Source organism: Planococcus citri, chromosome 1 (genome assembly GCF_950023065.1).
Source record: "Planococcus citri chromosome 1, ihPlaCitr1.1, whole genome shotgun sequence".
Classification (NCBI taxonomy): domain Eukaryota; kingdom Metazoa; phylum Arthropoda; class Insecta; order Hemiptera; family Pseudococcidae; genus Planococcus; species Planococcus citri.
In genome coordinates, this window is record NC_088677.1 from 72,001,731 (window position 1) to 72,016,193 (window position 14,463).

General features: G+C 33.9%; 1 protein-coding gene and 1 long non-coding RNA gene across 7 annotated transcripts in view; one reads left to right on the top strand and one right to left on the bottom strand.

Moving 5' to 3' along the window:
* Positions 1–14,463, bottom strand: part of nrm (neuromusculin) — a 593,812-nt gene that overhangs the window by 71,503 nt on the left and 507,846 nt on the right. For 5 of the 6 annotated variants that reach the window (XM_065370891.1, XM_065370847.1, XM_065370857.1 and 2 more), the window contains exons 6-7: positions 4,035–4,213; positions 3,440–3,466 (exon numbers count right to left, since the gene is read on the bottom strand). In XM_065370891.1, coding sequence (XP_065226963.1) covers positions 3,440–3,466; positions 4,035–4,213 — 206 coding nt within the window. The remainder of the gene's footprint in view (positions 1–3,439; positions 3,467–4,034; positions 4,214–14,463) is intronic. The other variant, XM_065370867.1, reaches the window with a different exon arrangement.
* LOC135831120 (uncharacterized) overlaps positions 12,372–14,463 on the top strand; it is a 375,747-nt gene continuing 373,655 nt past the window's right edge. The window contains exon 1 of the long non-coding RNA XR_010556154.1: positions 12,372–12,387. This is a non-coding gene — a long non-coding RNA (uncharacterized LOC135831120). The remainder of the gene's footprint in view (positions 12,388–14,463) is intronic.

The following is a 14,463-nucleotide window of genomic DNA, read 5'->3' on the forward strand; positions in this document are numbered from 1 at the left end:
AGAGAAATCTGGGGGGGGGGGCAGAGTCTCACAAAAAATTAAGAGGAACGAAATTGTGTGGAGCTTCTGGTTTATCGTTGGAAGATTCAAATTTCATTGATCATTACAGATGAAAAATTGCGTTTTTCCAACTTTTTTGTCACGTAAATTGAGGTTTGAGGAGGGTTTGGGATTCTACAGTAAAAAAATGAAGAGTACCATTTATTGTTGAGCATGAAATTTCCCATTCACAAAAATCTAATCAAAGCTTTTTTTTGCGAGTTATTCAGAGCTGAAGTTTAAAAGTTCAACTTGGTTCGATTACCTGAGGTAACAATTTTCTAACCGCTTTCCTAATCATAAAAAATTGAATTTGAAAAAAACCACGTGCCCAGCTAAAAAAATAGAGGGATCAAAATTATTGTGGAGCTTGAAATTTTTCATCTTTCAGTCTTCGTTTCTGGAATACATTTGAATGAATTTAGAAAATTCAAATTGATCGATGCTGATGAAAAATTCAAATTTGGTCAGTTTTTCATCACAAAAAATTGTATTTTTTCCAAAAACTGAGAGTTTTTCGAAAAAAATGAAGAGAATCAAAATTGAAAAACATAGAATTTTGAATTTTCCATCTTCGGAAATCAATAATAGGTTCATAAGTAGTTTTTTTTTTTAAGAGGGTAGAGGTGGAAATGGATTTCTTGGATATTTTGAATAAAATTTTGAAAAAGCTCAACTTAGTCAACTTGAATTGATTGTGATAAAAATTATTTTTTCATCACACGTGAAATCATTTTTTTGAGAAAAATTGAGAAATCAAGAGAATCAGAATATGTAGGGCATAACATTTTACATCAGTAGAGTGTGATAAGTTTTTTCAGGGTGCCTTTTTCTTGAGATATACTTATCTAGTAAAATTTAGAAAGCTCAATTTTTTTTGAAATCTTTCATGAACACCATTCTGTAAATGAAGAATAACTGAATGCTCCTTTGTGCACTTGGAGAGAACACCCTCCCTCCACCTCTCTCACCACTTCCTAACCCAATATCAACGATTTTCAACGTTTTTCAAATTTCAATATTTGAAGAAACCTGACAAAAATTTTCATGACATGAGTAATCATCTGAAAAGGTTGTAAAAATTCAAGTTCTTCAACTAAATATGCACCTTCCTTCCATTCCCCACCAAGTTCATCATCAACCAAATTTTGTTTGGGGTTCGTTTTTGGGGAAAATCTTACATGCTGATTCCATTTTGGAAGAGGGAGGGGGGTGTGGACAAATAAAACATGAAAACCCGATTATCAATTTTTTTCTTTTTTTTTTATATTCCAAGAACTTACGAAAAAATTTTCTTACAAAAGTTTTTATGCCACAGTTTGAAAAATACACAATGACACTTCCCCCTATATCAAAAATAATAATTGAAAATGAATCGAAAAAAAGAAAGCATCAAAGACTACACAGCAGATTTATTCTATGTTTCATCAAAATCTTGAAAAATTCTAATATTTAAAAAATTTAAAAAAAATTCAAGTTCAGAATGTTTGGAGTTTTGATATTCGGTGAATGAAAGAGATGATGGAGAGAAAGAGAAGAAACGAAAAATTTGATGCAAAAAACTCCACTTTTTACCAATTTTCAGGTTATTTCACGACATTTTCTTATTAGAATTCTTCAAATATTTTTCAAAAAATGGATGAGTCGAAGCATAGATTTCCCCTCCTTCTTTACATATTGAGTCATCTTCTGTAAAACAACTTCGAAGAATGAAGCAGTTGAAAATTAAATTGCAGATCATAAAATTGATATTTTTTACTTTCCTGCTTTCGCAGAGTTGCATCGTCAAATTTTTGAAACTTTGAACTTTTTCAAAAAAAATTCTTAGAATGTAGGTACTTATACCTACTTCTTTGAGACATCTTCAAACGTCTTCTCACCCATTTTTCCATTTTATATTATTTTAAGAAAACTATTCCAATTTTTTTAATTTTCAGATTTCTTAAAAAACTCGAAATTTTGAGATCAGACTAAACGAGGAAAGACGAGGAAAGAAAATGAAATCTGAAACTTTCAATTTTCATTCAGGACCTCACCAAAGACTCCATAAATTCCACCCTCTCACCTCTTCACATTCTGACTTTGACCTTCATACAATCCTATGCCCCAGACTCCACTAATAAAATATCCCAAAACACACTCCAGCTTTCGCCCACACACCAGACCAACATCCCCCGATGTCACCATTTAGCTAGCATCTGGATTTTCCTAACGCAAGACGATATAGCGCGACCGAAGCGTACAATAAACCTAGCGAAACCACACCATATGCTTTTCATTACGACGAGAAAACTTTGCCCAAACAAATAAAATTACACCTCGAGTCGGGGTACACGGTACAATGACTCGGTAAAATCTAGTTTCCGTTATTGATCTCTGGCGTAATATTAAGCGTCTCCTTCGCGTAAGCCTTTATACTCTCGTACACCGACAAAGGCAAACTTTAGCCGGCGAACCAACATCCAAGAGGAAGGCAAATAGAGGGGGGTAAAACGGGGGGGGGGCTCGTATTTTAAAACAATTAAATTTGTTACACTTTCGAGATGTTGACCTTCTTATTGCCTTTCGTAGAGAATTTTGCCAAATGCGAATAACTTCGTGGCAAGATGGCAGGAGAGGAGTGGGTCTCGATTCAAGGACGATATCGAGTCGACCGACGACCGACGTGTCCCTTAGAGCATCGTCCTTGTATATTTAAAATCTACGTTCGGTAACTTTGCAGAAACCCCTCAGTGATTTCACGACGAAGGGGGCAGGGTGGGGAACCAATCGGTCGAGATAACCTTTACCTCGCAGCGTAGTTGGAATAATTTGCTCATTTTGGAAATTCTCGACCATTATAACATTTCATAATTCGGCCATATTTCTCAGACTTTGTCGATTTTCCAAAATCACCCTCACTATACATATATTTTATGTAGATTGAAACTATTTTGATATAACCCATCACCGTATCCCCTTTCTCTCTCTAATTCCCTTCTTCCAACGTCCGGTGATTTTTTTCCATCCCTAGACACTTTCTGGACGCGATGATACCTTTCATTTCTGCCATAGCCAGTTTACAGTGCAGAAAAAAAAACCACCGACACGATGCGTATAATCGACCAGCTAACTTCTAACGACAATTACAAATAGCTTCGACTATTATGATTAATGATTATAGAACGCTTTTTCCTCTATATATAGCTGGCCATTATATACGAGTATCCTAAACTTTGGCTGCGGGTTTTAGGCGCTGTAAATAATCGAAAGATGAATTTTTTCCCCGCTACCACTCTTCTCCTGTTGGCGCAAAACTTCCATCATCGTCGTCAGCAGCTTTTTATACGTATATTATATAATATTTTAGAATGACGTTTCATCATCAATATTATATAATACTAATTACTAAATAACTTACGTTTTTGTAGGATTTCGTCTTCAATATCTATAATTCCAATATACGAGCAGACATGAAAAAAATTACACACAGGATATATTTTTAGTACGTACCACGCGTCAAAAGCACACTTGCGCCTACGATATGAGTTGACTCATTAAAAAAAAAAAAAATCTACGCAAAATTGGTTTTCGAAAAAAGCCAACGAGAGTTAACGAGCTTACACGTTAAAATCAATACTCTCGTCATTAATAAAACAGCCTTCCTTCAGTCTCTCTTCAACTCTGTTTAACACACTGTCGTATTCAAAAATATCCTCTATTTATAAGGTCGTTAATTATACGAACGAGCTGTTTGTACAGATTATGAATATTTACACACCGACATGGTATCAGCATCACCCCATCATCGATGACGATGTGTTTCGACATCTCGATCTTTGACATCCCCCATGTCTCATTTTGACATACAGACTGAGAGGTACCTCTACACCTGGTTTGTTCTCTATCTCTGCTAAGCTCGTTATTTTTGATCAGGTATGTGAGGTGATGCTTAATGCTCTATTGTGATTTGTGAAGTGAAGAAGTATTAAAGTTGTAGAAAAAAGTATACAAACCCTGTTTTGAAAATCCTCTTCTAGTACATGATTGCTATCTCGTTCCAAGGGGGCGCTACCGTTGTACCAGGTCACATTGGCGCCAGGTTTGGCCTGATGCACGTTGCAGATCAGTGTAACCGATGTATTCTGCTTTACTGCTGTTTGAGGACCTTTTAGTTCCATTTTGATTGGCCTCACTGTGGAATTCAAAATAAAGGGGGTTTTTAATTAGTAAAACAAACAATAACACTTCGAACGAATGGTGAAGAGAATTTAAAATTAGAAATGGAGACGAATCGAAGACCTGAAAAATGGAAACTGATAAAAGATGTTTTCAAGACACAAGTGTCGGGAATTACAAATAGGTACTTCAATTAAAAATGTAAAAAAATATTAATTTGCCAGCTATAAGTTGGTTACTTGTAACTTGTAAGTAAAAAATATGTTCTTAGTATTTTTCTGGTAGTTCAAATATGTTGGTGTCAATTACTTTGGTCCTTTGTACGCCAAATGTTGTGGCAATGTAAAAAAAATCTTCGTCATTATTTTCACCTATTCAACTGTCCAAGCCATTCATCTAGAACTTCCTGAAAGTATGTATGAAAGCTATAGATTTTTTAATCATCTTTTGTTGTTTCATTGTGGAGAGAAGCATGCCTAAAAATACCATTTCTGATAATGCTACACAATTTAAAAAATTTAAATGGTTCATTGATCACGTTTGGAGAGAAAATTTAAGAAGGTACGACAAATTTGTTTCCTTGCTGCTTGAAAACAATATCGAATGGAAGTTTATTCTTGATAATGCTCCCTGGATGGGAGGTAGTGGTCTGCACGAGCACGGTAAGCCCAACCATACACAAGATTCTCTGGCAAAAAGTCTGGTCCAGCTCAAAAGCCCAAGACAAGCCTGAGGCCGACCAGACATGAATGCAGTGACACTCAGCATAGTGTTGCATTGGGTAGCGTGGTAGCGTTTAGTGCCATTGTGTATGGAGCCTGTAGAAGGCTCAATCAGCCCAACGAGCCCAGCCTAACCCAACCCATTTTATATCTGGCTCGACCCACAGGCTTTCAACAGACCCCTGTAGGCCACTAGTGTCTACAAACATTTAACGTTATCAGTACAGAAATGTATGCTTGGTGGTGTAGTGGGTTGAGCCACGGCTTTCTGAACAAGAGGTTATGGGTTCAAATCCCACTAGAGATGCAGGCATTAACGTGTAATGTATACATTGTAGTGCATTTAACATCTATTACACGTTAAGCTCCAAGCACCAGAACAGCAGAGGCAACGGAAATGCACGCAATCTGTTGCAGGTATCAAAAAGCTGTAACTAGTTTGAGCAACTATAGGTACCATAGTGATTACTGAACTCAGGGTTATAAAAACCCGGCTAGTGATGAATGAGCTACTTTGTAGATAGCGTAGAAAGCAACAGGAAACTACCACATTAAAGCTCAAAACAGCGTCGATTCCCCAGAATAATTGCTGTGGCATAGGTATTTGCCTCACCCTGTTAGGGTACCACTACAATGTTATTTTCAATGTCCCGTAAAGGACATGGAACCACAACAACGACGACGACAGAAATGTATCAAAAAAACAGTCTCTGGTATGCTCAATTTTGAAAACTTGCAAACAACTTTAAAAGAAATTGAAAATGTATTGAACTCAAGGCTGCTCACATATGTCTGGTGATCGTGAAGATGTCATTACTCCAGCTCATTTCATTTGTAATCAAAGTAACATTTCAGTTGACAATGAATAGGGTGTTGTTAATACAAGATACAAATTATCCAACATTTGGAATTACGTATGCTTATAAAAAATTCTACAGGCGTTTTGGACCATGTGGTATACCTAAAGATTATTAATCGAATTTGTGTAAAAATGACAATTTGCAGACAAATACTATCAACTACTATTACTGGCAACTCCACTTAAAATACATTGAGTGTTTTTGTTGTAACAATAGCGCAATCTGAACGGCCTGGATTGAAACTAACTCTTATCAAAAATGCTCTGATTGGTCGGCTAATAACTGGTTTGAATCAGCAAATCATATGCTTGTGGTAAAATTTAGTTTCACCCCAGGCCGCTAGGAGGATAAAACACCATTTTCCGATGGAGTTGCCAGTGTTGCCAGTTGATAGTATTTGATGCAGTGAAATGAGGTTTGTCATATATTTAGATTTGGTGAAGCTGTATTGATAGAAGACACGGGCATCTGGCGGATTTTCTTTATTTTTTCCCTAGAAAGTTTCATTCCAATGATTTTTTTCACAAAAAACTGCAAATTATGGAATCTAAAATGAGCTTTTAGGCGATGTGGAGGCTGAAAAATTGGTTTTATCACGAAAATGATGAGCTAAAAATTAAATTGTAGGGGATTTTATATTCATGTACATTCTTTTCTTAGAAAGTCTCGTTATCGAGATACATGCCTACTTGCAAAACACAAAATTTCCAAAATTTGTTCATTTTGAGTTCATACCTATACTTACCTAATACCTACCTACATTTTTTTTTCTGGTTCATTTAAAAAGACAACAGAAGTAACTTTTCCTTCAAGTTGTAAATTAAACTACACCAAAACAAATACCCAATGATTAGAAACAATCGTATTGACGAGTCGATAAATGAATAATGTAGGTAGGTATACACCATACTTATATGTATGAGCATTGAGCATTACCTAAGTGTCACATTTTTGAAATCTACCATTAGAAAAATAAACGTGATATTTTGGATCGTACATTATTTTAGTCTAAGTACAACTAAGTATTAAAAAAATAATAATTTACTCCGTTTTTACTGGAATGCACAAAATTGAAAATATGGATTCTTATTCATCAGTTATGTGTAAGACTAGGTACCTACTACCCAATGATCTGAAAAAATGACGACACAGAGAGTTGAAATAGCTAATCAAATATTATATTATCACTAAAGATTCATAATAAACCACATACTTATTAAATAATTCGCAGGATTGCATACATCCCAATACGCTTGCGTTTAACTATTCACTTATTAAAATTAACTAAGTACGAGACATCCAATCGGTCAATTTGCATCACACAACGCATGATCTAGAACCATCAGGATGATATGTACACCGAGGCTGCTCATTACAACGTAGAATATCATTTCCTTGATAATCTTTTTCGGTGTAACATTGAGGCACAGGCATAGCTTGAGTTATCGTCGCGAAAAATTGCAATAAAATCACCAATACGGTAACACCAACGAATAAGAACTTATGAATTTGCATTTTGCACGATTTCTTACCACCGATCAAAAACGAAACGGAAACAATAACACAGCAATTTACCTGTTGAAACGTACTCGTATGTTACCTAGCTGGCAAATTCCTTTTGGTTAGAACACTGCTACGTGTCGATTAGCAATGCCATTCGCCCATTTGTAATCACCTGATGGTGTAATTTTCAAGTATTTTATCAGTGCCTAGTGGCAATTGTGATAATAATTCTGATACGAGGTGCAAACATTTTCTTGAATTTGCCCAACATTTTCAACAGTTCTTAGTCGTAAGTTACATTACTGCAAACTTCGCAACCTAGGTACACAGGCTTTGAGAATTTTTCTAATTTTTTTTTGAGAGATTATAGCACAATTTTTTTGTGATAAGTTGATGAAGGTAAGTATTTTCAATGAGGTGTAGTTCGGTGAAAATTGAAAAAAATCTATTAGTGAAAGTTCTGTGAAAAGTTCAAGTTAACTAGCTGTTTTATGTGAATGCCAAACACAAAAAACACATTAAGTAAGTACATAGTAAATTTGACTAGACCAAAACAAATACTGAATGATAAGAAGCAATCGTTAAAAAATTTGACCAGTGGATATTATGTAAAATTGTAAATAACTACCTTACATGAGCACTATACGTGTTACATTTTTGAAATCTACGATTAGAAATATGAAAGTATAATATCATCAATCATTAGTCTACAACTATTTATTTTTTTTTTTTTGAACATAATTTCTTTCGTTTTACTGGGATATACAAAATTTGGATTCTCATTCATTAGTAAAGTGTTCTACTACCAATAATATAAAAAAATTACGACACAGAGAGTTGAAACAATATTATCATGAAAAATTCATAATGAAACACACATTAAATGATTCGCAGGATTGCATATAAGTACTTATATGTAACTACATTGCAATACGCTCGCGTTTAATATTCACTTATTAAAATTAACTACGAGACATCCAATCGGCGAATCACAACGCATGTTACAGTACCATCAAGATGATTTGTACACTGAGGCATCTCATCATTACAATGTTGAATAGTATTTCCTTCAGCATCTCTTTCGGTGTAACATTCAGGCTCAGGCATAGCTTGAGTCACCGTTGCAAAAAATTGCAATACAATCACCAATACGGTGACACCAACGAATAAGAACTTTTGAATTTGCATTTTTCACGATTTTTCACCACCGATTAAAAACGAAACCGAAATAATAACGAGTCAAGTTACCTGTTGAAACGTATGTTACCTAGCTGATTAATTTATTTTTGTTAGAACACTGCTACGCGTCGGCTAGCAATGCCATTCGCCCATTTGAAATCACCATGATGGTGTAATTTTCGAGTACTTATTTTATCAGTGCCTAGCGACAATTGTGATAATAATTATTCTGATTCGAGGTGCAAACATTTTCTCAAATATGTCCAAAATTTTCAACATTTCTTATTCACGATGTACGTATACTTACTTAATATCAGCGTCGTAAATTACATTATACTCCAAACTTCGCAACGTACACAAACTTTGAGAATTTTTCTAATTTTTCTGAGAAATGATAGCACAGTTTTTCTGTTATAAGTTGTTGAAGGTAAGTATTTCTGAAAAGGCGGTTCATTAAAAATTGAAAAAAAATCAATTTGTGAAAGTTCTGTGGAAAGTTCAAGTTGAACTGTATCATGTAAATACCAAATACCAAATACCAAAAAAAAAAAAAAAAAAAAAAACACACACATTAAGTTGTAAATTGGACTAGACCAAACAAATAGGTAAAGTACTCAAATGATAAGAAGCAATAGTTGAAAAATTTTGACGAGTGCATACAAATACGTATGTATACTTTATATATGAGCACTACGTACCTACCACCCAATGATATAAAAAAATGACGACACTGAGATTTGAAACAACTAAAAAAATACTTTATTATCACTAATGATCCATAATAAAATACACATTAAATAATGCATCGCATTGGATAACTACATAGCAACACGCTCACGTTTAAATATTCACTAATTAAAATCAACTACGAGACATCCAATCGGTCTATTTCCATCATCCAGTGCATACTATAGAACCATCTTTAGTTTTACATTGAGGAGTGTTGTTACAATGTTGTTTACCATTTTTATCCACGTGACATTGAGGCGCAGCTTGAGACATCGATGCGAAAAATTGCAATAAAATCATAATTATGGTCACACCGAGGAATAAAAACTTCTGAATTTGCATTTTGCACGATTTTTCACCACCGATCAAAAACAAAACGAAAACAATAACAAATCGAGTTACTTATTTGTAAGATTGGTTCACTTCTGTGTTGCACAAAATACGAATATGTTGAAAAATCATTGCATCGTTTCCAATTTATACTCTTCAGATAAAATTACGAGGAGGTACTTATCGCTTATCAGTATTTCGAATGAAATCTGCAAAATTCGCAAAATCAACTATCTTTCTAATTTATTTAAAATGATAACAAGGGTTTTCAGTTTAATTTATACAAATTATGTTGCACATACACTGACCCGAAACAAATAATGAGCTCATTAAAACACCCAAGACTTACCTACCCAATTAAAAATGTATCCATGATGCCCTATTGTAAATATATAGCGATCATTTAGCAAGCAGATGAACGTAAATAAATAATACTTTGTTATTCTCAATCAAATTCAAACAGATATTGCCATTGGTATTGACTCGTGACTGATCTTACAAATTTGGTTTTTCTAGCCTTTTTTTTTTCTTTCAAAGCTACGAAACGTCATTTTTTTCAGTTTATGTTCTCTCATAAACAGATACAGGGTTAAAATAATTGGCTACCTACGGTATTGGCTCAATGGGAAAATGCAGTTACAGTTTCTTCAATAGACTCAAAAAGTTTCACAACACCTCGACATCTATTTGAAAGCTTCTCTCCCTCAAACACAGCAGCTTACTCTAAACTCAAAATTAATTGGTACCTACATTGATTTTTCATCTCGAGTCATCACTCATTAGCTACTTAGGTACCTACCATAATTCATGAGCATGGGAATAGATTCATCACAATTTTTTCTCAAATCTTCTTTTAAAATGATCACAATTTTCAAAATGGAACTTTAATAGAAATGATTAAAAATACAATATCTTTTACTAATACCACCCCCTCATCCTTTTCAAAGATTTTTTGCAAAAAAATGTAACTTCAGCAACTAAAACAGCACGAAAGAGTAACCAAAAAAGTACAAAAAAGTAACCAAAAAGTGACCAGAAAAAATTATAAAACGTGTGTAAAACATTTTTAAAGCAAAAAAAATCACAAAAAAACAAGAAACTTTTAAACTCAATTCAATGTTAAAAACAAAACGTTCAAATTAAAATCTGAGAATGAAACACAATCAGAATTTTTCCAATTTCAGCAAAAATCCAAACTTCTCAACATTTTTTCATTTTTTATCAAAGAAGCGGCACAACTTCGTAGCTTTTTGGCAAAAAGTGAGATTTTTTGAAAATTCTTAAAGGAAAAGTCAACGTTTCTGGGAATTTTGCAGAAATAAAACCACAACTTTTTGTAAAAAACGAGACTTTATGATGACAACTGTGATAAAATGACGAGACTTTTTCCCATTTTTGGCTGAACACGAGACTATGATAAGTTTTTGGTTAAATAATAAAACTTTTTAGCAAAGAAGTAACATATTGACAATAGAACAACGTGACAATTTTATCACAATTTCAAGTAGGAATAGGGAGGTAAAAAGCGAAAAATTTTCACATATTTTTGTAAACAAAGGAGGTTTTTACGTAGTTTTTGGCAAAAAAAAGAAAAGTAATAATATAAAAAATGACGAAACTGATAGTTGAAACAACTAAAAAAACATTATATTATCATTAAAGATTCATAATAAAATACACTTTAAATAGGTAATTCACAAGATTGCATTATATTGTGATACGATCGCTCGCGTTTAAATATTCACTGATCCAAATTGGTCAATTTTCATCACACAACGCATGTTTTAGAACCATCAGGACGAGTTGTACACCGAGGCTTGTTATTACAATGTTGTCTACCATTTTTATCCACGTAACACTGAGGCACAGCTTGAGTCATCGTAGCGAAAAATTGCAATAAAATCATCAATACGGTGACACCAACGAATAAGAACTTCTGAATTTGCATTTTGCACGATTTTTCACCACACCGATCAAAAACGAAACGGAAATAATAACGAGTCGAGTTACTTATTTGGAAAACTAGTTCACTTCTGTTACACACAAAATACGAATCTGTTGAAAAATCATTACATCGTCTCCAATTTATATTGCTGGTGAGATAAAATTACGAGTGGTTTGAACAAAAGCTGCAAAATTGGTAAAACCAATTTTTTTCCATTTTATTGAAAATGATAACAGGGTTTTTCTGTTTATAGTCTATGTAAATATGTTGCACATACACTGAACCGAAACAAATGACGAGCTGATAAGAGTAATTGCTTAAAATACCCAAGACATACCTGCCCCATTAAAAATACATCTACGATGTCCAATTCTAAAGTTATATCGATTATTAGCAAGCAGATGAACGAATAAATAATGTAAGTATTGTTGCATCATAAAATAATACCTAACGGCAGGTACGTGACTGATCTCGCAAATTTTGTTTTTCTCGCCTCTTTTTTCTTTCAAATGTTTGAAGTGTACGTTGATTTTCGTCTAGAGTCATGAGGCATTACTCAATTAGCTAGGTACCATAATTCATGAACTTGGAAATTAACATCAATAAAAATAGTTGATCAAAAATGCAATATTTTCCACCCCCCCCCCCCCACCAACACCACCATTACCACAAAGATATTTGAAAATACCGATCTTTCTGCTAAATTTTTTTCCAAAAAGAAAAAAAAGGAAACTTCAATAGCTACATATTTACTTAAACTATCAAAAATCCGAGAAAGATGGCCAAAAAATGACCAAAAAATTTATAAAAAGTGTGCAAACATTTTTAATGCAGAAAAAAATCACAAAAAAACAAAAAAGTTTTCAACTAAAGTCACTATAAAAAACAAAACGTTCAATTTTTTTTGGGGGGGGGGGGGGGGGTGTTTATAATTACAAGATTATTACACCCGTAAAGGGGGGGGGGGTTTAGATTTGGTTTGTGAGGTTGATGTTTTTTATTAGGGAGATGAATTTTTGTATTTCAAATGGTTCATCAGGGATATGCAGGTGGGTTTTCTTCTATCTGTAGTGTAAGCCTGTTTTGTTTTAGTTGAGGACAGTTGAAAAGTATGTGTTGAATGGACGTGGGTTCGTTTCTGCAAAATTGGCATGGGGGTTTTGGTTCTTTCTGGTATAAGTGGTTATGAGTAATTTTTGTGTGGCCTATTCTTAGTCTAGTAATAAGGATTTCTTCTTTTCTGTTCAGGTGGCCTAGATTTTTCCAGGGGAGGGTTGTTTTTTTATGTTGGAAGAGTTTGTTTGAAGTTTGTTGTGACCAAAAGCTCTGCCAGTTGGTAAATGTGTTATGAGTGATTAGAGATTTAATATCATCAGGAGTGAGAGAGGTAAGAGGAGTGGGGGCAGCGGCTGTTTTTGCTAATCTACCAACACTTGGACTATGGGATGGTCAGAAAAAATGTTTTGAATGGATAGCAGTAAACTTAGTGAGTCGTTTTGGATTAAGAATTTTTTATTTTCTGATTGAATGGAAATTATATCTATTAGGCAATGTTTTATGGCAGTGAGTTCAGCAGTAAAAATTGAGGCACAGTTGTGAATTTTGAAACTGAGAACTTTGTCATTAATTGAGTAAGCATAACCAGTATGAATGTTAGAAATTTTTGAACCATCTGTGAAGTATAAGTTATATTCTGTATAGTTCGATAACAGTTTTAAGTAATGACTCTTGATTGATGAAGGGGAGTGATCATGTTTTGGGTAGTTTCTTAAGTAGAATTCCATCTATATAGGTTTGAGAGACCAAGGGGGATAAGATATTGGTTTATGGATAAGGTTTTCTAGGTCAATTTGTAGGTTGTTCATATTTTTGATAAATTCTGGGATTGGACCTGAAGTATGGAGGAAATGCTGAGAGCTGTAGACCTTGAGTGATTTTTGAAGAGGGTGAGATGGATTATTTGCAACAGTTGTTAAGAATTTGTTTGTCATGAGAATTTTCCTAAAATCAGGAGGAAGCTCTGCAGCGTTTTATTTGAGAGGATTGTAAAGCATGGACTTCCATATCCAATTTTACTACGTATCAGAGCTTTGTACAAGTGGAGTAATAGTTGGAGTGATGGGTTATACTTTGGATTTTTAACAATTTTTAGTAAATTTTAAACGTTTGTTAAGTTGAGCTTCAATGTTGAGAAAATGAGGAGTCCAAGTAAGTTTTTTATCAAAAGTAAGTCCGAGGAATTTGGTAGTTGGTTTAAAAACTAAAGGATGTCCTTTGAATTCAAGGATAGGTTCTGAGTAAGTTTTATTTCTCTTAGTAAAAAGTATACAGTGAGTTTTAGATTCAGAAAATGTTAGTCCATTTGATTCAGCCCATTTTTCAATACAATTGAGAGTTTTTTGGATCATTTCTGAGGCTAGTTTGACGTTATTTGAGGGTACTGAAATGTTTATATCATCTGCAAAATTCTTAAGGAAAGAGGTTGAGGAATAATACTACAGATATCATCAATTAGGAGTATAAATAGGATGGTGCTAAGCACAGAGCCTTGAGGGACTCCATTTTCAATATCAAAAAGTTGTGAGTACCTATGTATTTTCAATTCTGACTCTAAAGGTACGATTTGATAAAAAGTTTTGGATAAAGTAAGCTAAATGCCCTCGAATTCCTATAGAATGTATTTTTTGAAGTGTTTTGTATCTCCATGCTTTGTCGAAAGATTTTTCAAGATCAAATAAGACTGAGAGTACAAATTCTTTATTTTGAAAGGCAGTATTGATTTCCTGTGTAAGACTAAAAAGATGGTCCAAAAATCTGAAAATGAAACTTAATCGAGATTTTTACCATTTTAGCAAAACGCAGAACTTTTTGACAAACGAAAGACGAAGTGATTCATTTTTTCAATTTTCATCAAGTGACACTTGCAAAAAAACGAGATTTTATGGAAGTTCCTAAAGGGGAAGTCAACGTTTCTGGATTTTTCTTTGCAGAAAACTGA